A 23,574-nucleotide genomic window follows, 5' to 3' on the forward strand; every position below is an offset into this window, starting at 1 on the left:
GGATAGTCGGCAAGATTCTATCCGGTCAACATACACATTTCACAGACTCCGTCATCGCGTTCCTTTTCTTGCTAAGGTCAGTGAATACTTTGTTGGTTTGCTTAGACGTGGTTCCCTTAAGACAAGTGTATTAGTTTCCATTACATTAGCTAGCACGATCAAACTGAGGTAACTTGGCGCTACAATGCAAAGGTTGATAATCTATTGAGCTGGTTATTTTGTTGATAACTTGACACAGCATGTTGGGAATTAGAAAGGCAATTTTTGGTGTTATTATGGTCTTTTTCAAGCACCATTCATACAACATATTGGTGATGATTCGTTCTCCATCAGGTATCCAGGTCCCACGAACCGACTTGTATGATCATATCGCACACGAAGACCCTCTTTGGAGATTATATACAGGTAGAATTATTCAAGAATTGCCAACCACACAGGCACATGGGAAGTGGTTCTATCTTCGAGTTCCGCCACATGTTAACTACGCTCAAACCGGCACACTAACAATACGGGGATAGTGGACACACTTTCTTGGTTAATTTTTTCATAATTCCTCAACCACACTTTGTTTTTATCATCACTTACCCCGGATCACACAATATAAAACAGAGACACATGCATTGGTCAAAATCACACTTTGATTACTGCTATTCAACTGGTGACAGTGGTGTCCCATAGATCACCGTATCAACTCAGAGAGGGACTCCCCCCCCCCCCCCCCTTTAGTGATTTACTCCTATCATTATCCATTAGGATTGGATACATATCAATGTATCAACTGCCCCTGACAAAGGGAAAATAAATTCCCGAAATGCATTGGGCTCCGGTCTTCCTGAAATTCAAGTTATATGATTACTGATTATTTGTATTTTGAATTCTTGTATCACTGGCAATATGGTTTCATGATTGTAATGATATACCAATGTATAAACTATGATGGTGAATAGCTGAAAAAATACACATGTTTATGAATATTCACTACATTTAGAGAAACAATGATGTAATTGTTTATTCTACAATTCTATTTGAAGAGATTTTGATAGAAGTACCCTTTAAAAATTCAACTCGCAAAGTCTATTGATTGATAAGAGTTTTTTTGATTAATAGTGGAACTTAGTTTTCCTCAGGAACAGTGCACGCTGCTTGCAGGCTGGGGTCTGCATCCTTAAAGTCAATTCCTACTGCCCATATACACAATAACAGCCTGGCTGAGAATGGCTCACAATGTCCTATCTAAAATATAGTAACCCTGCAATGATGTGTTAGTACTCACATGAGACACTGCTGAGAAGTGTTGGTATTGTCTAATGAATGTTTAGCAGCCCAAGTGGCAATTGATGAGCCTGCCCATGAAAAGAAAGAACAGCTCTGCATAGACATGTTAGCATTCTTCATCGAGAGATGGATCCTGAGAAGTGTTTGTACACCTCATAAAAAGTATAGCAGCCCTGCAGAGACGTGTATTACGGTCTAAGATACGTTTTAGAGTACTAGTACTGGCCGAATAAAGGCATGTTAGTATAGCCAGGAAATACTGGTAGTGTCCAATAAACATAGGGCAGCCATGTTGAGAAGTGTTCGTATTAGCCAAAGGTAAGTATAACCATCCTGCTGAGAAGTGTTAATATTGACTAATACAAGAATGGCATCCCTGCTGTGATGTGTGGGTATTGTCAGTTGAGAGGACTGCAGTCCTGCTGGTTTGTCCAATAAATGCATAGCAGCTTTGGTGAGCAGTATCCGTACTATCCACAACTACTTATGGTAGTCTGCTGAGAAGTGTTGGTATTATCAATGGAAAGTTTGACTATCCTGCTGAGAAGTGTTAGTATTGATCAATGCATATATGACAGCCCTCCTGGGAAGAGTTGGGATTGGCCATTAAAAGCACAACAGCCTTGCTGTATTGGCCAAAAAATAGATTGCAGCCTTGGTTGGACATATTGGTACTGTCCATGACAAGTGACAAGGTCCTGCAGTGTAATATCTGCTAAGCCTCATTAAAATTATGAAAGCCTTTCTGAGAAGTGTTGATAATTCCATAAAGTATTTGGCAGTCCTACTGAGATGGATCAGTACTGCCTAATAATAGCATGGTAGCCCAAGGAGCTTTGTTCGCTTTGCCTCATACATGTATGGTGGTCACACCATGTAGGCTTTCCTGGTAAAAAGTACACAACACATGTTAACAATGACCAATAAATGTCCGGACCCTCAAGGAAGCATTGCCACTCTCCATCAAAAGTATGGCAGCAGTTAAAGCCCCTGCCTCACTATGAGTTTAATGAGGGCCTGTGATGTCTTTGCCTGTGTGCTTATGGCTGTGTGTGCCCTGTGTTTCTGTGCCGTAACTGCATGTCCATGTCTGTGCTTACCTGTCTTTAAAAATGCTTTTAAAAACCACCATCCTGTCTCCACTAACACATTTGGTTACAGGTTCTTAAACCTATATCATTTGCCGCAGAGTTGACAACCTTTTCTTGGGAGGAGAAGCCCTAAACACTTAGTAAATTTGTGTTTTAAAATGTACTATTTGCCACACATTCCCAAAACAATCCGAGAGGAGGGATCACCAGTCTGTGTAAAGATATACCCAGTTTTGACCAGTGCGTCTGGTTTTCTTTCCCTTCAGTTGCACACTTTTTTAATAATCCTCGCAATAATTCATGACAGAACAATAATAATCTGAAAATACCAAATAATTGCCTTTTTTAAAATGTAATCCTTTGTATTAATGAGGAGTGTAAGGTATAGTGAGTGATCTTTTGCAAGAGCAGCAACACATGGAATGACTCTGGGTGGCCATCAGACCTAGGAGCCGCACCCATTCCCTCCAATTATGCCAGAAACCTTGGACTCATCATTGACAAAAAGCTCACTATGAAATCACAGATCAATGCTGTGTCCTCCGCCAGCTTCCTCACTCTGCACATGCTACGTGAGATTTTCAAGTGGCTACCCATACACACAAGGCACACCGTGACACAAGCCCTCATCACCAGCCGACTGGACTACGGCAATGCCCTATACATAGGAATTGCTGCACACCTTGTACAGAACTTCACACCATACAGAACGCCGCAGCCAGACTCATCCTTGGCCTTCCCCAATGAACCCACATCACACCCCACTTCAAGAAACTCCACTGGCTCCCTAGACAGAAGCGATGCAAATTCAAGCTTCTGACCCACGCATACAAGGCATTACGCAACCAAGGACCTGCCTACATTAACCAATGCCTGAACTTCCACAAACCGTTGAGAAGACTATGCTCTGCTTCCCTTTCACTTGCCCATACTCCCCGCATCTACCAAAGCAGAAGTGGAGGACGCTCCTTCCCTCACATCGCAGCAAAGACCTAGAACAGCCCCCACCCCACGCACCTCGTGACCATCAAATCACTTCCGGAATTCTGAATGGCGCTCATGACTAGCTGTTCGAATAAGCCTCCGGGACCTGGGGCTACAACCACCTGCATACCCTAGTGGGTGATTAACCACGCTTTATAAATCCTGAATGATTGATTGACTTAAAGGACACCTTCTCTAAAAGACTGAATGCCCCCTAAGATAATATTATGCGATATCTGCGGGAGGTTGGACTCCGCTACTGACAGGTGAACAGTTCCCTCACTGACAGAGGAGGCTGTAATTCTGCTCATCTCTAAGGCGGGCAAAAGACCCACAGTTGCCTTTGTCCAACAGGCCCCCGTTGATCCTCCTAACAGCTGTGAAACTGCTACATGAAGCCAATTGACGTTATGGGGGATAGATTCACTAATTGCGACTTATCAGACAGGATTTTGTCCATGGTGGAATACTGGATACAATATATGGAGACTCTTGCATGTCATGCAAGGGGTGGAAGCTTCAGATACAGAATGTGTGGTAACGTCCTTGGATTTATCATGTGCCTTTGATACAGTAACCTGGCAGTTCTTGTGGGCCATGCTAAAAGTTATGGGATTTGGCCCTTGCTACATAAGTTGGGTTAAATTGCTTTATATGGAATCTACAGCCAGAGTAAGCATCGGCAGCATCATATCTGAGTCATAAGACTTGAACAAGGAACCAAGCAGGGGTACCCGCTATCACCATTATTATTCGCATGGCAATTGAGCCATTAGCTAGTAGTCTGAGGAGGAGGCTTCATCAGTTGGAAATTGGAGTGGACAACATGATGCATGTGGTCTCCTTGTAAGCAAGTGATGTGTTAATATATTTAAGAGACCCATGTATATCTGTCTCACTCTTATTGGAAGAAGTAGAGTAATTTGTGGCAGTGTCGGGTCTACATACTAACTGTGGTAAATATAGGATGGATCCTTTGGGCAGACTGGGGCAGGCAGAAGAATACTTGCCTGTGAGTGTAGGACTAGAATAGGAATGCAGGTGCTTCAGATATCTAGGAGTGTGGGTAATGTGCTGCCCAAGAGCCCAATATATACTTAATGTGGGCAGACTGAGAGCTTGATTGGAATGCTCTGTAGCATTCTGTAATACACTCTTCCTCTTGATTAAGGGCTAAATATCTGTATTGAAGATGGTCTTTCTCCCCTGCTGTTTATATGTGCTCCAGCTCACAATGTGCTTGATTCCCCCTGCAACATTCTTTAGGAAGCCCAGCCAACAAACAACTGCAAGTCTATAAATGAAGAATACAATGCTGACAACCTGGTAACTAGTCAAGCCCTTTTACCAGAACCCCAGGATTAGAATGATCATCACCCTTGGTCTGAGAAAGATAAGACAAATGTCCCTCACATGCTAGAGGCTCAGCCAACTTTCGCCCAGGTGGTACAGACTCACGACGGGGCTCGTCAGATTGAGACCCTCAGCAAAGAAACCTTTGGTTCCCCCACGTAATCCAGTCCAGGAGAGGCACCGGAAGATGACCCGCAAGCCCACACCCTGCTGCAAAACAAAGGTAGCAATTCCCAATCAACTCAGAGGTTTTTCAATACACCACAATTAAACAGCAGAAGTCCACCCATGATTGTCAAAAAGCAAGTCGCAAAAAGACCAGCTCCACATCCCTGAAGATTGGGAGAAAAGTCCTTGTAGCAGGAATTAATAGAACAGGGAATGGTACAGAGGTGGGCGAGGCAGGTTCAAGTCACCTGAATGTAACAACTACAAGGAACGCTCCCCAAGACCTGCTGAACCCTCCATATCGATGGTGTGGCAGTCGCCACTGGGGGAGATAATGAGACCCCTGTGTCCTGCGGCCCAATGAGCACCTGTATCACGTATGGTGGTCATCCTCAGAAAAAACTATATTTTCCCTGCAATACACATAAAAGGTAAAGTGGACCTCCTTAACAGAACGAACATCTTCGCACTGCTGCAACATATGAGAACCTTCACCTGCATCACGAGCAACAACATACTCCAAATACAGTTTGATATACGCTTGTTGACTCATGGGGAGAACCCACTATGGCTACCTGGCGAGATGCCATTACAGCAGCCAAGGTATTGAAGGAAAAGCCCAGTTCGTAGAATGGGGAATCCCTGTGCGGGTGGTAGAAAATAAAAAAATACCTGCATATACTACGAGTACCCGTGAACAAAAGCCCCAAGAAAGGCGTCCTAAAGGGAACACAAAGGTACGAGGCCCTGTACGAATACGAACCTGCACATTCAGTACACATCAAACGGCCACAAAATGACTCGGCACTTCACCACCACTCATGAGTGCCGACCACAGCACACTCCAGATACCGCCTACATGGACTGGGTCGCAACAAGCCTTGCTCACAGGAAATTGACCCATTCCCAGCATAAAGTGAACGAAAGTGGATCACAAGGCAAAACAAACCAATGTCATCAATCTTATAACATGGGATGTTGCTGGAAACATCAAAATCCTAAAAAACGAGGCAGTGTCAGAACCACTTAGCGAAGCAGGTATCATCTGCCTACAGGAGACATGGGCAATGAGCGAGCCCAACTCCTCTCCATGGCTATGCAGAATTCCACAAATCTTCCAGGAAAATGTACCTTTACGGTGGCCATCGGGAGGGATGGCCCCTTACATCAAGCATTCCATAAACCTGACAAATCGAGACCTAACCTGTAATACAGAAATGTTTCAAACAGGCATCCAAGAAGGCATCATGGGCCGAGGTGGCGCCCTCGCCACAATGGTAATCAATGTTTATTTCAATTGTTCCAGAACATACACACAAGGAAAACTGGATCAAATGACCTAACAGCTCGAAAACCTAATAACCCAGAACTCTGGATCAGAAATTATTTTATTGGGGGACTTCAATATGCACCGCCTGGCGGTTGAAGCCAGAAGCGCTGAGCAGCTTAGCGAACCTGGAAGGTTCAATGAATTCCAGCACGCCTACAACCTCAAATCGCCACAGTAAATAGGGGCCACAATCCACCCATGGGAAACCTTTCCCCCACCTTTAACAGCCAAACAACCATAGACTATGTGTTCCTCAATCAGGGCTTAGGCAACTGTGTTATGAACCATGAAGTGACACAACATAAGGAAAGTGACCACGCTGCTTTGGCGGGCAGGATAGATACCTCGGCCAGAGTATGACATTGTCTATGTCCTGTTGGGACTTCAACTGGAGAAGAACACTAAAAACTTATGAGGGGAATCAAATGGACCAACAAGACCAAAGAGAAATTCAAAAGCTGGAAATCCTGCTGGTGTGGGCAGCTACCAACCCCCCAAAAACAGGTAACCATTGTAAAATGGACTGAGCTGTCCACAGCTTTGTGCGCATATCTACAAGGGAATCGCCGCTGTACTCCAAAACAAAACTACTCACGCCCGACAGGCATAGCGAAAAACAAAAGCATCCGCTCACCTGGTCCGGCAAAGAAAATCAAGGAAAGTGTCCGACACTCAAGAGCCATACAAAGGGCACACAATAAACCAAACTGCTTATGCTCAGGGGAGCTGCTTCGCGCTTCCACAAAGGATAATAAACATTGGGTACGGGAGCACAGGAAAAGAGGACAGGAGGTCAAGTGGAAAATAATCTTTGATTTAATAACAGAGAACAAGCATCAGCAATGTTGGCAATACATAAATGCCGTATGTGAAGGGGGCTCAAGCAGGGAAAATTCTTTGCAAGCAGGAGACTGGGTCACACATGTTAGAACACTTTATACCAAGCCCGGGGATGAAGGTCAACACACAGATTGCACACCCAAGAGGGAGAAGCCTTGATCAGCCCAACAAGGAAGCAAACCCAAGGAAAACCCTAGGAACGAGGTAAGCTGTCATCCTCAAAGTACTAATGAAAATAAGAAGGGATGGCGCATCTGGCCCTAACAGCCTCCCAGGGCCTCTATTGAAAAGAAACCACAGTTCTGGGCTTCAACCTTAGCACTACTGTACACCAAAAGCTGTCTCCTGGAAGAGGTCCCCGAATCAAGGAGGGTTTCTTTCCTTCAGCCCATCTATAAGAAAGGATCCAACCTGCCCCAAAAAACTATCGGCTCATAGCCCTGCTGGACATTGAGGTCAAAGCATATACCACCACAGAAGCTTACACAATGGGCAGAGGCAGATGGGGTTCAATGCAGGGGGATCAATAGTGGACAATATATTTGCTCTCTCGTATTTCGTCCACCATGCAGTAACCCAGGAATCGCTCCCCCTGTTTGCATGTTTTATTGTCTGCTCAGCCAGAATGACTGAGTCATCCGGAACATCTTATAAGGGAAATTGGAGAAATGGAACAATTACCCTAAAGTTTTATGTGCAATCCTGTCCTTATACAAAAGGACCTGGGTCCGAGTAAAACTCAAAGCTGAGGCAGCAACCACTAAGATCAACAGATCGAGGGTTAAAGCAGGGCTGTGTACTGTCCCCCCTGCTATTTAATCTCTACACAGCAGACCTAGGTCTCGCTATAACTGGCACCGCCCTACTCACCCCCAGAATTGGCAAAAGGAGAATCTCTCTCATGCAATACGCGGACAGCCTAGTGCTGCTGGACCATACAAAAATCGGCCTGCAAAAAGCTCTTACTGCTCTAAACACGTACAACTAGAGGAATGAGCTTGTTGCTAATGGTACCAAAACAAATGTTGTGGCTTTGGAAAGTACCCAAAAAAGAGGGTCAGTAAATCGTGGTTGGGGCCTCTAAAATTGGATTACTTGCAACACTGCTACTACCTGGAAGTTCGGTTAAGCAAAACCGGGAAAACAATTTTACATTCAAATAAAATTAAAAGAAAGGCAGGAATGGTCACAAATTCCCTGTGTAAACTGAAAGCCACCCTAGACAGTCCAATGACCACTGCTATACGGAGGGTGGTGTTGGCCAAGCTGCTCCCCGTGCTTAACTGTGCACAGCAAGCATTCCCAGCCAAATTGGCTACTGCTTTAGAGGAAATCCAGTGCACAGCTTCCAAGAAGTTATTTAAACTTCCTAAGTTCACAAGAACTACCATGATTAGGCTAGAATTCGGGCTTGCGCAACAAAAACTAGAAAACCTGGCCGCTTTGGCAAAGTCCTACTTCCAGATATTGACCGCCCTGGAAAACTCCATGAAATCTTCAATAAAAACAATCTGTACAAGCGCTAACAACTCCTGGTCAATCAACTTAGAATTAGCCACATAGTGCCTGCAATTAGACATGAAAAACTGGGATTCTAACGCTATTTATTTATTTATTTATACTCCTGCATTAAATCTGCAATAAGGCAGCAGCTCCACCACCAGTCACATGAAGTGGATATGGAAGCCCTCCTACTTACATCCCCACATGAGACTGTACCTGCACCACAACTGAAACCCCCCGACAACCACCACCTCCACCAAGCCTAAGGCAAACACGTCCTAAAACATTCTGCCAGCGAGATTAGTTTCATTCCCAATCAGGTGACTGAATCCATCTTGGAAAGCACTCAAACCCATCATGGTGTGCCGACCTTGCAGTTACAGAAGAGAATCTTTAGCACATTTACTGCTGTACTGCCATGCATTGCTCCAAGCCCAGCGGACTTTACTGAGACCAATATTCATACAGCATGGGACTTGTGCAGTCAACAGGGCCATTGTACGTTTATATTCCATGGAAACAGTGTCTGAAATGGCCAGATTTATGAAATATGTCTGCAACCAGATAAGAAACAGGACTATCTAATTGTCACAGAAGTCAAACAGTTTATTTATTTATTCTTTTACACAATGCTGTAACTTGCATTTTAACTTTATAGCCAAGCACTGAGTCACCGTTTCCCAGACTGGCCAGTTGCACTCGAATGCTCCCAGTTCATCCCATTCATACCCCCACACTGACCGAAAATATTTAGCGCAGCGCCTGAAGTCCCAACTCCAGTAGCCTTGAATAATTCTCCCGCATCTGTACTCCATGCCCCAGCGCCATGCACATGTTGTCATATTCTTAATATCCCGCAGTCCTTCCAGAACCGGACTTTGCACTTTGGCCTTAAGCTGTTGGGGGGGGGGAATTGTCGAACCTATCTTTGTTATATTTACACTTTCTTCGGTCTGGCACGGCGCACCTTAATTCTGCACTTCTAAGCAGTGCAGTGTTGCGCCCCTTTTTAGGTCTCACCTGAGCCAGCTTGCATGCGCTGCATGCGAGACATTTAGTAAGGGCTTTAAACTTTGGAACACATGCTTGTGCGTGTGCTTTTGTTTACTTCACCCGCTATTGGCCTTTGCATGAATCTTTCTAAGAAAGACAACACACAATTGGCCAAAGGCAGGTGCATGTCCTGCCTTCTCTCTGCCCTGGCTTAGGGTCCGCGGGATCAGGCGCGGCTTTCCTCCCTCATCATGGCTCATTAAGCACAGTGTGCACTTTCAGCTCTGAACGCAGTCGCTTTCACTTTCACGTTCCGCGCTTGTTTTATTTATTTATTTACTAAAGCCATAATACCTTTCTGCACAGAACATCCCTCCCACCTCCCAAACATCAACCAGAGCGATGCCCCATGTGCCCCCTTAGAGATACTCCTCTCCATCCGCATTCTGTCAGCACCCTCCTACCCAATAGTCGTCCACCACCACCAAGTCCACCACCACGTCCACCACCATGTCCACGTCCACCACCATGTCCACGTCCACCACCATGTCCACGTCCACAACCCCCACGTCCACCACCACCACCACGTCCACCACCACCACCACGTCCACCACCACCACCATGTCCACTACCACCACCACGTCCACCACAACCACGTCCACCACCACCACGTCCATCACGTCTACCATGTCCACCCCTACCACAACCCCACACACAACCCCACCACCATACACGCATACAACCACTCACACATACAACCACTCACACATACAACCACTCACACATACAACCACCCACACATACAACCACCCACACATACAACCACCCACACATACAACCCCTCAAACAACTACACACAACCGCACACAACCGCACACACACAAACACACACATCTGTCGCCCTCGCTCTATCTATTCCCCTCACTCTTATCTATCTATAGCCCTCACTCTATCTCTCTATCGCCCTCACTCTCTATCAATCTATCTATCTATCGCCCTCACTCGATCTATCGCCCTCACTGTCTATCTATCTATCGCCCTCACTCTGTCTATCTATCGCCGTCACTCTGTCTATCTATCTATCGCCCTCTATCTATCTATCGCTCCACCACAGCATCACTCAGGGGCACCACAGCATCACTCAGCACTAACACAGCATCACTGGTTCAAATATGTTCTCTCAATGTTTGAAGCTTTATTGCAAATGTCACAAAAAAATTTAATATTTCACTTCTGTTCTTGGATTTTAGTCACTGAACATAATCTTCACAACAGTTATTTACAAAAGTTTAAGCTATTGCCATTAAAAATTACAATCACTTTTATTTAAGTATTAATTATTTAAAAAAATTAAACGCCAATGTTAATTGTAATATCAATACATCTAAGTAAAGGCAATACAAAACATGTGACATTACAAATACTAAAAGTGTCACATATGCTAAAGTTAAAAGTATTGGCATTGTAAATCACAAAACATAAATATATAATGTCATTTGCAAAACCAATAGCTCCAACTTTCCTACTGCGAGACCTATTGGCAACGCCAGTGCTTGTTTTTAATTGGCTCCTTTTACCTTGATTCCTAAATACCTTCTTTTTATTGGTTAATATGAGTAGTAGTTCCACCTTTTCTACTTTTGTAACCTCCCATGAGGAGTGCCTCTGTTACCAGTGCTCCTACCCTTCATGTTAATTTAGGATACTCAGAGAGCACGCTTTTACTTTTGTCAGCCTACCTGGGCTTGTGCGTGTTTTGTTTACTTCATACAGGCGGAAAGGTTCCCAACCAATTCATTTGTAGTGATTGTTTTTTAATGTGGGATTTTCCATTTGTAGCATTCACCCGATGGTACGTCCTACTGATCCTATACACTTCCTGTACACTTTTAGGTATGTGTAATTTTGTTGAATTGTGTTTCAAGTTGGCATTTTTTACTTTTTTTTTATCTTATCGTAGACAGCGAAGTGCCGGCTGGGACATATTTTGCCGGTACCATAATGGAGCTAGCGACCCTGGGTCTGTCCAGGTGCAAGCCAATGTTATCCTATTGACTGCCTTTACCAGCTGCTCTCCATTAGGCCTGTCAATGTATATTTACTGTTACATAAATGGCTGCCTCCATTAAAGTTCCTTTGGGGCATGCTTATGTTTTGCAGTTCTCACTAGGAATACACCAGCAGTCACCATTTTGGCACCTTTATGGACTTCTCTTCCAACTCTGTCTGTCTCCTTGCCTATTAACGCTGCCTACAGGAGGGGAGTGTATTGGCACCTGTTAGATACTCTAACCTGGTGTCTTAGTATCTGGAAAATAATGATGAGCTGAACCAATTCAGCTAATCTGATTTAATTCACATTTGAGCCCTGTGTGTGCCTCAGTGAATGCTTTGCCCAGAAAGGCCATGAACACTGTTAATATGATTGTTTTGAATGTAATGCTTTAGAGTACTTGTCTACTGACTATTACTAGATTCTGCCTGTCGTGGACTGAAAACAGAATCACGAAGCAGAGGTTTGTATTAATGCTTTTCTGATGTTTCTTTGTAGTCATTCTTTGTTTAGATAGGTCTGGTAACATTCATTTTGTCTTCGTGTAGGTCTTCACTATAGCTGTTGTTTATCTTTTAGCAATACATTTACCAGGAGGTCTGGAACCTTTTCCAGCAGATCAGCGTTAAAGCAAGCTCTGTTGTGTACTCATCTGCCAAAGACTACAAAGATCATGGCTACAGGTAAGCACTGCCTAAATCCATTTCCTTTGGTAAATAGTTTCTCTGACCCAAAAGGGACTTCCAACTTTAAATTAATATCTGATTTTTCTCTTTTTATGCACTGCAACATTGTCCTACAACTCTGCCCCCTCACCATAGGCCATAGAAAAGGTATAATCATGCTACCCCTTTTCTATTTTTATTTTTAATTTCCTCTGGGTTCAATGCAATGGGTCACTGCCTTAAGCTCACCTTTGCTATCTCTTCTGAAAAATTCTGTATGGGATTGCAAAAAGACCTTAGAGTCTCGTCACATCATGACCACAGAATGTTATGGTTCTCTTGATTATGGTACTTCTTTTGAATCTATTAAGTTGTATCTGTTTTATGTCCATAAATAAATGAATGAAAAAAATATTTGCAGTTTTTGTTTTTGTTTAGAGGCAGATCGATCCCCTTTCCTTTTTTTTCAGTTGTAAGAAAATCCCGTTTGAAAGCATTTTAAAGGGTACTTTTATTTACGTATTTATTGTTTCAGCTGTCAGCCTCACAATAATTTAAAACTGCTATTTAAAAACACTGAACGTGCAAAACCTACAACTAAAAAATGTATACAGGGCAATCCGCTATGCAGCATTGTTGAAGGTGAGCCCATCTTAGTATCGATGCCCGGATGGCTGGCGCAAGTTGCCTCTTAGTTCCCATTCTGAATAGTTACCAAAATAAAGAGACGGGCGCTGGAAGCAGGAATCACAAGAACAGGATTTATTACTCATGAGGAGAGCCTGTCATTTCGGACACGAAACACAGTGTCTTTCGGGAGGTGCTCTAACAAGTGAGCTGAAACATCGTCTTTTATACCTTACAAAACACTTAGCATTACAATCACGACATTGTGAAACACGGAAAAGACATCCCCATGATCCTCGTGTCAATCCTACCCCACATATGTTCACAATAGGGACCCTTGACCTGCTGATAAGAGGGGAGGGTAATCGCGCAGCTGAGTGTTCCGCCAACTTTTAGGATGTGTGCGCCTGATCATAGCCCAGGAGGTGGGGTGGCCAGGATCAATAGTGGGTCCTTTGAAGAGGAGTGATTCCATACAATAAGCAGTGAACAGTATCTCCTGGCTTAGGCGATGACCTCAGACATGTGTGGACAGTCAATCGCGGAGAGAGGGTTTACTAACAGAGGGGTTATTCATGAAAGGAAAGGAGGTGCTGGTCAGGCGCGGCCGTGACTCCCAAGGACAGGGTCTTGCAGAAGAAGAAGGTTTATGACTTGCCCGTGTGAGGGAGAAGGGAGGGGGAGCCAGGGTGTGCACAGGGACAGAGTCGCACAGAGAGAGAGATCTTATGACTCATGCATGAGAGAGCGGGGGCAGTCAGGTGCAGCTGGGGAGGGCTATGTCAGCTAAGGCGAAGGATGCCTCTTCAAGAGGGAATGGGGGGTTTGCGTGGGTCAAGCAGGAGGGTTGCCTTTCAGGGCAGGGTCGCGCAGAGGGAGAGGGTTTCATAGTCTATGCATGTGAGAGAGGGGGGGGGGTTCAGATACGCGCAGAAGGGAAGCCGGTGATTCTAATGAGCAGGCAAAAGGGCCAGGGTGCCTAGAATGGCTGTCATGTACATATGGGTACGGGCTTTTACTGGCGGAGTGATGCGGTCAATATTTTATGGTATTCATGGTGCTTACAGGGAGAGGAGTGGGAAAAAGGGAAATGAACGCTGTTTATGTACATCAATTTCTCTAATTTTCCACAGTATAATAACATTTAGATATTACATTCCATTCTGGCAAGAACCAGTCCGCAAATTCATCAAATATTTAATAGTGCAAAGAAACATATACATTATTATCACCTGAATAGCTTAAAAAACATTTAGGAGCTGTATTCCATCCCGGTATAAACAATCAACGAAGTCACCAAGTATGTAAAAGTGTAAGTGAAGGAGAGTATTGGGGATCTGGGCAATTTGAACAAGAGCTAGCAGCACAATACGTGATGGAATAGGCACACTCCACCTATGTTATGTGGTTAAGCTGATACCTAGCCTAGTGACAGCTCTCTCAGGCAAGGCCATGTGTCCCATACAAATGATGCTACAGAATTGACCACATATGGATCACCTGGTTTAATGCATTGTGCCATTGCTGATTTAACACTTCTAACCACATAGTGTTTAAAGAAGGGGAAGAGCCATCGCCTCTGTGTAGAATGATGTTTGATACAGAACTGAATAAAATGGGTGAAATTATCTATTTCTCCAAAGCTGCAATCACAGTGGTCAGATCTGGCAGCGAGCATATGGATTCCAGTAAGATAATCCCTGGTTGGCAGGATACCCAGCCTGTATTTTATGTACAGTGTTTGCTTCAGTTCGGGATACAACACATTCATATATTCAGAGCAGGGGGGGGGGCCATAAGCGTTACTGAAATAACTGCAGGTGATAAAAAACTCCTGGGGCTGAAGCCAGGTTCTATCTGCATATAATTGTGATACTGCTCTTTAACTCTGCAGTGTCCTGGCTGACTCTGCCGGGGGCTTCTCACAAGGACTCCAACCGCAGCTCATTTAAAATATTCTGTACATGGGATGACCATGTACGACTCTTGCAGACACCACTGTACTTGATTAGCGGACAGTTTTTAGATTTGATGAATATAAGGCTTGTGCCATTCATGGTGAACATGTGGTATACATATTTTAAAGGGCTTTGTGTCGGTCGCTTCAGTCATTGGCTCCTACTTCATAACTCTCATCAACTGGCTGAGACATTGTCAATCACATCGTGGATGAGCCCCTGGGAGTATTTTAGTCTCACTCTTTTTAGGTCGAGCTGGAGAAAGCAATGCGAAGCATTGCGTCCAGCGAAGTATCTATTGTTGTCCGCTTTCGGGAATCTGAGACAGGGGATGTGCACGCGGCGATTTCACTAGGTGGGCGCGTACGCCCAGCCCGGCGCCGTGCACATCTCCTGTGTCAGATTCACAGCAAGACAGCCTCTCGCCTCTCGCCGCTCTCAATCGCGTGCACACATAGCCACACTCACGCATGCGCACACACACACATACACCAACGCAGGCACAATGCAGCAGGCCACACGCACATAGACCCACATATACACACACACAGCAAACAGACACACAGTCACACATATACATACATACACACGCAGGGGTGGGGAATTCCTATCTCCTGACGCCCGAGACATCTAGGTTTCTTAGGAGGGCTAGAGGTTTTAATTTGCATTTTGTCCAAAGGACAAGTAGACAGTTTTATAGTAATAAGATACACAGCTGTTCAACCCTGTAGGTCACAGCCAGTAAATAAGTTGCTCTGAGCAGTTTATTGGCAGTGAAAGGGTCAATGCAAAGCTGGGGCCTGCATTTTAATTTCCCCAGAGCAGAACAACAAAATGATAAAGCAGAGCTCAAAGTTTGAGCCAGCTCGATAAGCTCGTGTGGCTTCCAGGTTCTCCCCGGGTCCTTTTATTTTCTTCAAGCATGAGACACACATCGAGCTTCTGCAACTCCAGTACGCAGCAATGACATTTAAGAGGCTGCTTTTTGTGCATCTTGGCCTCTTGCTCTGAATTGAACTGTATGACCCCTGCCTTGTATTCTCTGCTCCACTCCTGGGCCTCATAGGGCTCCAATATCCCTGCTCATCTTCAACTCAATTTGATTTCCCTCCTTATGCACCCCCTCCTTGGCACTTTGTGTTTTCTGTACACCTTATGTTACACCCGGTGCCTGAACCACTCCACCCTCCGCTGCACTCTGACATCCTTGACCCGCTCCCCTTGGCCTCTCATATCTTACTTCATCGGGGGCTTACATTAAAGCTCATTAGTTTCCTCATGGGCTTTCATGCAGGCCGAAGGCCACCCTCAATTCTGTTCTTGCACTAGGCCTCTCATCTCACTTTCTGCCTGCACCAGGGGCATTGTGAATACACCACTGTAGCAACTACAGCAGCTGTAGAGTTTTTGATGGGCCTCTTCAGTCTGCAGGTCCGCAGACAAAGGCCCATAATAGACTTGAAAAGGTGGGTGGGAGAGTGAGTGAATGGGTGGATGAATAGATGCATGGATGAATAGTGAAAGGGTGGATGGATAGATGCATATATGAATAAGTGAAGGGGTGGATGTACAGATGCATGGATGAATACATGGAAGAGTGGATGATAGATGCATACATTAATGAGTGAAAGGGTGAATGGATAGATGCATGGATGAATAAGTGAGGCTGGGTGGATAGTTGGATGAATGAGTGGAGTGAAAGGGTGGATGTTTAGATGCATGAATGAATGAGTGAAAGGGTGGATGGATAGGTGCATGTATGAACCAGTAAACGGGTGGATATATAAATGCATGGATGAATACGTGCAAGAGTGGATGATAGATGCATACATTAATGAGTGAAAGGGTGAATGGATAGATGCATGGATGAATAAGTGAGGCTGGGTGGATAGTTGGATGAATGAGTGGAGTGAAAGGGTGGATGTTTAGATGCATGAATGAATGAGTGAAAGGGTGGATGGATAGGTGCATGTATGAATCAGTAAACGGGTGGATATATAAATGCATGGATGAATACGTGCAAGAGTGGATGATAGATGCATACATTAATGAGTGAAAGGGTGAATGGATAGATGCATGTATGAATCAGTAAACGGGTGGATATATAAATGCATGGATGAATATGTGCAAGAGTGGATGATAGATGCATACATTAAAGAGTGAAAGGGTGAATGGATAAATGTATGGATGAATGAGTGAAAGGCTGGATGGATATATGGATGAATGAATGAATGAGTAGTGAAAGGGAAGATACATGGATGAATGAGTGAATGGATGTAAGGATGGATGTTTGAAAGAATGGTAGGATAAGTGCAAAGGTGAATGAAGGGATGGGTGAGTGGATGGATAGGTCGAAAGTGGATTGATGAGTGAAAGGATGGATGGCTTATTGAAAGGGTGGATTAAGTGGTGAGAGAGTAGATGAATAGATGGCTGAGTGGGCGGGGATAGATGGCTGAGTGGGCGGGGATAGATGGCTGAGTGGGCGGGGATAGATGGCTGAGTGGGCGAGGATAGATGGCTGAGTGGGTGGGGATAGATGGCTGAGTGGGCGGGGATGGATGGATGGGTGGGTGGCTGGGTGGAAGGGTTGATGGATGGATGGGTGGACATTTGAGTGTAACGGTGGATGGAGGAATTAGTGAAGGGTGGATGGATATATGAGCGAAACGGAAGATGTACGGGTGAAAGGGTGGATGGACGAGCGAAAGCATAAATGGAGGAAGTGAAAGGATAGGTGGATAGATGAGTGAAAAGGAGGATGGATGGGTGGATGGATGGATGGATGGATGAGTGAAAGGATGGATGAATAGGAGTGAAGAGGAGGATGTGTGGAGTGACAGGATGGATGGATGAGTGAAAGGAAGGCTGGATTGATCAGTTGGGTCGATAGGTTTGAAGATGGCAGGATAGCTTTGAACAGGGGCTTCATGAACACCATGCTTTTCAGCTACAGTAGAGGCGGAGCTCTTGATGGGCCTCTTCTGTCTGCAGCTCGGCAGACAAAGATTCGTAATTGTGAAAGGATGAATGGATGTGGGTGAAAGGATGAGTGAGCGAAAGTGTGGCTGGCTAGATGGATGGATGGGTTACAGGGTTTAAGGATTAGAGAGCGAAAGGATGGATGAGTGTAAAGGATAAATGGATGGATGAGTGGAAGGATAGATTGATGGATGGGTTGAAGAGTGGGTGAAAGGATGAGTGAAAGGGAGGGTGGATAGATGAGTGAAAGGGAGGGTGGATAGATGAGTGAAAGGTAGGGTGTATGGATGAGCAAAAGGATGGATGGATGGTTGAAATGGATAGGTTTGGAGATGGATGGATGGGTAGGTTTGGAAATGGATGAGCGGATGGACTGACGGACGAACAGTTTGGTGAAAGGCTAATGAATAAAAGAATGAATGGGGGCCAATGTAAAGGTGAAATGCTAGATATCAGTGTGTTAAAGGATGAATGGATAGATGCTTAGATGGAAGAGACAAGAGAGCTGTTCTGGAGAGGATTCCAATGAATTTTTTGCTTGCTTGGTGTCATAAGAACTTTGGATCAGCGTGGTGGGTATTTTAATTTTCTGGTTACTCACTTGGCCTACACTATGCTCGTTTCTCTACCTTGGGATTATCAGGTAGGCGTGCTGCTGTATGCCAGCGCGTTCTTACTAGACCGCTGGTATTTGGTCTCATAAAGGCCATATTGCCATAGAAATTCCTGGCACTGAACAAAACTACTTTGTAAAAGAGCACACAATGAAGCCAGCTCACAAATAGGAAGAGATAGCATTTTAATAAAAGCACAAGGTCTTGGTTAACTCAGATGTAATTGGGGGCTCAGTTGTTAAAGTCACAAAGGACACCCATGATATATGACTTTGTATTCATGCAGATCTACGTTTTTCATGAATTCACATGAATTTCCTTAATAAGGCCAGGAAACCGTGGTCCTAAAAAATCTTTGCGAATTGCATCTTAGCATGAGCAAATATGAATATGCCCCAGCGGAAATCTGTTGACTGTTTACAAGTTCACTTTTTCTCCAACCACATTTTTCCCAGCCATGGAAGAAACTTTACTTCTGCCATTGTCAGGGGTAAATTGCAGACCTTTCTCAGTAGGGGAAAAGATTAGAGAAGAGCTGGTGAAAAACTCCAAAATTCAAATCCTTCTATAGTAATAGCCTGACATAACCAGAGATGCTATTATCAGAGCTCTTCTATAAAGAGATTGCAGCCATTATTTGACGGCGCACTACATGGCACCAAAGGGACAAGTGGATTTTGTTACAGGACATGTAGATTTATTAAACTACTTGTCCCATGGACAAGTACATATTTCATAAAATTCCACACCCCTGACACGCACAGCTGCACATGCGCACCCACACAGCTACACTCACACACGTGCACACCTCCCCCACCCCCTCCCCTGCCACCACACCCACTACAACTAAGCCCCACTTACCGCATCGGCGCAACTCCGGGCTTCAGCCGTCACCGCGGGGCTCTCCCGCGGGTGTGGGAGCCCCACGTCACCACTGCTCCTCTCCTGGCCAGCCACTCTGTGGGCGCGAGCTTCCAGCAGGAAACGGAAGTCCCGCCCCACGGCAGTTTTCGTTTTTGCCAGTGCACGCGCACGTCTTGTTCAGAAGTGTGGTGGTTGTCATCCAGGAGTCAGAGGCTTGTTTAATGAAGCAAACGTCGGCATTCTCGAAGGTCGCATCAGACAGCCTGCGTCTGGCATCATTTTCTTTTCTTGATATTAATAGTTTTGCAGCGTGAATCTTTCTGGATTCATTATGCTGTGCATAATATTCCGCAATCTGGTGGTTGGGTCCGGAATCGTAGTCTTTTTTTTTTTTTTTTTTTTTATGTAGCCCAGGTGGGTGTCGACGTCCCACCATTTGGTGTACCTTCGGTGACGTCGGCATGCTTCCGGCTGAAGCTACCACCCTTGGGTGCCATCTTCAGATTCTTTTTTCCGCCGTTGGGGCTGGATCGTCGCGTGAAGCTCCAGAAGTTTTGAAGGAAAAAAGGAAGAAATACAACTACTATTCGACGGTAAAGACCGGAAAATATTGGGAGAAGAAGACCATCAGAGAGGAGACGACGAAGAAAGAGAAGAACATCGAGATCTTCGACGTCCTTGGAGGAATGCACACACAGGGGGCCCCCTGAGCGCAGGGATGTACAAGACTCCATTTAAGTTCTGCAAAAACTGCCACCACAAGTTCGCGCAGAAGGACCAGCACCCGGTCTGCAACCTCTGCCTGCCTATCGACCACGAGAGCAGAGACTGCAACGCCTGCTCCGCCTTCAAGCCGAAGACACTCCGAGTTCGAGAGAAGCAGAGGATAGCTCACCACACGATGCAGGGCAAGGGCCAGGCCCCGACGCTTTACGAACTGGGCCTCTCCACCGACGACGAGGACAACATCGTCGAAGGTCCAGATGACTTCATGGTCGCAGAGACAGATAAGAAAACGCCTGACAAGGAGTGTCTACGACCCTGAAAACTCCCACAAGTCCTCGAAAGCCACAGGCAGACTCTCGAAGGCAGAGTCCAAAGCCTCGAAAGGAGCACCGGCGCCGAAAAGTTCGACGGCCGAAGCTACATCCTCCGAAAAAGAGCCCAGCAGATCCTTCGAGAAGGACTCTCGGAGGCCGAAGACCGGCGAAAAGCAAAGGTCGTCGAAGCAAGCCCCCGAAAAAGGGTCTTCGACTTCGAAGGAAAAGGAGCTGAAGAAGGCTTCGACGTCGACGCCGCCGCCGAAGAGAGCAGCCGAAATGTTTGACGACGACCAGGCCGCGGAGATGCTGAGAAAGAAAAGAAGGCTTGAGGCCGAAATGGAGAACATCCTCCAGAGAAAGAAAGACTTTGACGAAAGAATGAGAAGTTACAAGATCCCCTCGAGGCCGGCAACGTCTGCCGCTGAGGTGCAAGAACACGAGGAGTTCGACGTCGAAGAGCTGCCGAAAACTCCGGAGCTCTCCGAGCACGAGGTGGAAGAGGACCTCTATTATACAGAAGGTGATTACGGGGATCAGCAGTCAAGCTACGGCTCAGGTTCCTCGACAGCCCAAGACCAGGATTGGCAGGACATCGAGGCCGAAAACCCAGAGGAGGCTGTGGAGACATACCCTTCGAGGCCTTCGCCACCGGATGACATCGGGGCATACAACGAGGTAGTCAGGAAGGCAGCAGCAGCTTATGGGGTTAAGCTAGTGGAGGAGAAGCCAAAAGCAGATTTCTTGCTGGAAACATTGCTCCCCACACAGACAAGAAGCCAATTCCAGCCCATGCTGAAAAGTATCACAGACTAGGGGAAGGAAGCCTTCAAGGACCCGGCTACATGCAGATCAGTAACACCGAGGATGGAAAAGAAATACAAATTCTCCTCCCAGGACCCGGCTTACATCAAGGGGTCCGTCACAGCAGATTCAATAATCTCTGCGACGGACAGAAGAAGGGCCAACGTCCCAACAACATCTGGGCCTCCACCTGACAAGGAAAGCAGGAGGATGGACCTAACGGGCAGGAAAATAGAGAGAAACGCTGCAACGCACTGGCGGATGGCGAACACAAACGCCCTCCTGAACAGACATCAATACCAACATTGGGATGAGATGGGGCAATTGCTCAAGCTCCTCCCGGAGCAATACTGTGAGAGGGCATCACACCTTGTGGAAGAGGGGAAAAGCATTGCGAACTCGTGCCTGAAAACAGCCTTGGATGGGGCTGAAACATTCAGCAGACTGATGGCTATAGGCATCACAGAGAAGGCAAGCCTGGCTCAGGATCTCAGGCTTCAAAGCTGAGGTTCAGAACAACATCCTGAACACACCCTTCAATGGTGAAACACTGTTCAGAGCCCCAGTTGATGAGAAGCTCACACAACTGAAGAAGGACAACAAGACGGCAAGGTCCATGGGGGCCCTGCAATTCAGGGGGATGAGAAGGGGCACTCCTACGCAGAGGCCGAACGGCAGAGGTGGAAACCAGCGAGGAGAATCACACCAGGCTTTCCACCAGGGACAACAGAGTGACAACCAGGGTCACCAGGGCCAGCAGAGGCAAAGCTGGAACTACCAGGGCAGGGGCCAGTCCTTTCGATCAAGAGGAAACGGACGAGGACAGAGAAGGAGAGGCGGTCAACAACCGCCCTCTAAGTGACTGCACACGAGAAAAGGTGCTCACCCACTCGAACCCTTCGGGGGAAGAGCACGGAAAAACAAGGAGGAGAGGGCTACACAGACAAGACACAAAAGAACACATAACTCCAACAGGAGGCAGACTAAAATTTTTCCTCCAGGAGTGGAGAAAAATCACCACAGACACGTGGATACTGAACATCATGCAGTTCGGATACTGCATAGAGCTGCTAAAGAATCCACCTAACAGAAAGCCAAAGAGAAGAGAGCACTCGGGAACAGAGCTGCGACTGCTCCAAAAGGAAGCTCAAGAACTACTCCTCAAAGAGGCCATCGAAAAGGTCCCTTTCAAAGAACTGAACAGGGGAGTGTACTCAAACTACTTCCTGGTACCAAAAGTGGACGAAAGCCTAAGACCCATCTTGGACCTACGGTTCCTAAACAAATATGTAAAGACCCAAAAATTCAAGATGACGTCCCTACAAGAGGTCATCCCGCAGATAAAGGCCGGGGACTTCTTGTCCACCATAGACCTCAAGGATGCATACCTGCACATCCCCATGAACAGGCAGCACAAGCACATGCTAAGATTCACAGTGAACAACGATCACTACCAATTCACAACCCTGGCTTTCGGTCTAAAATCCGCACCAAGGGTGTTCACCAAATGCCTCGCTGCAGTGGCCGCGCATCTGTGAAGGGAGGGGATACACGTGTACCCCTACCTCGATGACTGGCTCGTAAAGGCAAGCTCTTACAGGACATGCAAAGATCACGCACAGCAGGTCACGAGAACGCTAACATGCCTTGGATTCTCCATACACTGGGGAAAATGCTCAATGGAACCGGAGCAGGTGAAGATCTTCTTGGGTGCTCAAATGGACACCGTCCAATGCAGGGTGTCACCCAGCGAAAAGAGAACACTCAGCCTACTGAGGGAGAAACGTCACTACCAGAAGGGGCGAGCTCTGACAGTGAGGACGGTGAGCAAGATCTTGGGGATGATGGCGTCATGCATACACCTGGTCCCTAATGTACGCCTACAGATGAGACCGCTCCAAGAGTGGCTACAACAGCAATGGTCACAAGCTACAGGAAGTTGGGAGGATCTAGTGGTTGTAACGCACAGGGTGCAGGAAGAAATAAGGTGGTGGACCAAGGAAAGGATAACAGTAGGGAAACCTCTAACACCACCGGACCCAACAGTGACCATCACCACAGACGCATCCCAGAAGGGATGGGGCGCACACATGAAGAAGCTCAGAGTGAGGGGCCTGTGGAGCCCTACAGATGCGGTCAGACACATCAATTACCTGGAGCTGAAAACAGTGTTGCTAGCACTCAAGGCCTTCCAGAAACACCTGTACAGCCAGAAGGTGCTGATACAAACAGACAACACCACAACGATGTTTTACATAAACAAACAGGGGGGAACTCAATCATTCCCTCTGCCAAGCTTGGCACAGGAAATCTGGAGATGGGCAATACCACTCAAAATAGACCTGCTAGCCATACACCTGCCAGGGAAGGACAATGTAGAAGCAGATTGGCTCAGCAGGCAGACTTCAGCATCCCACGAGTGGGAACTCA

At 46.1% G+C, this 23,574-nt stretch overlaps 1 protein-coding gene across 2 annotated transcripts in view; it reads left to right on the forward strand.

Annotated features, from left to right (window-relative positions):
• The window catches only part of PI4KA (phosphatidylinositol 4-kinase alpha), a 614,454-nt gene that overhangs the window by 249,946 nt on the left and 340,934 nt on the right, over positions 1–23,574 (forward strand). For both annotated transcript variants that reach the window (XM_086942716.1, XM_086942717.1), the window contains exon 17: positions 12,170–12,273. In XM_086942716.1, the coding sequence (XP_086798842.1) occupies positions 12,170–12,273 (104 nt within the window). The remainder of the gene's footprint in view (positions 1–12,169; positions 12,274–23,574) is intronic.

This window comes from Lissotriton vulgaris, chromosome 11 (genome assembly GCF_964263255.1).
Source record: "Lissotriton vulgaris chromosome 11, aLisVul1.2, whole genome shotgun sequence".
In the NCBI taxonomy this organism is placed as follows: Eukaryota; Metazoa; Chordata; class Amphibia; order Caudata; family Salamandridae; genus Lissotriton; species Lissotriton vulgaris.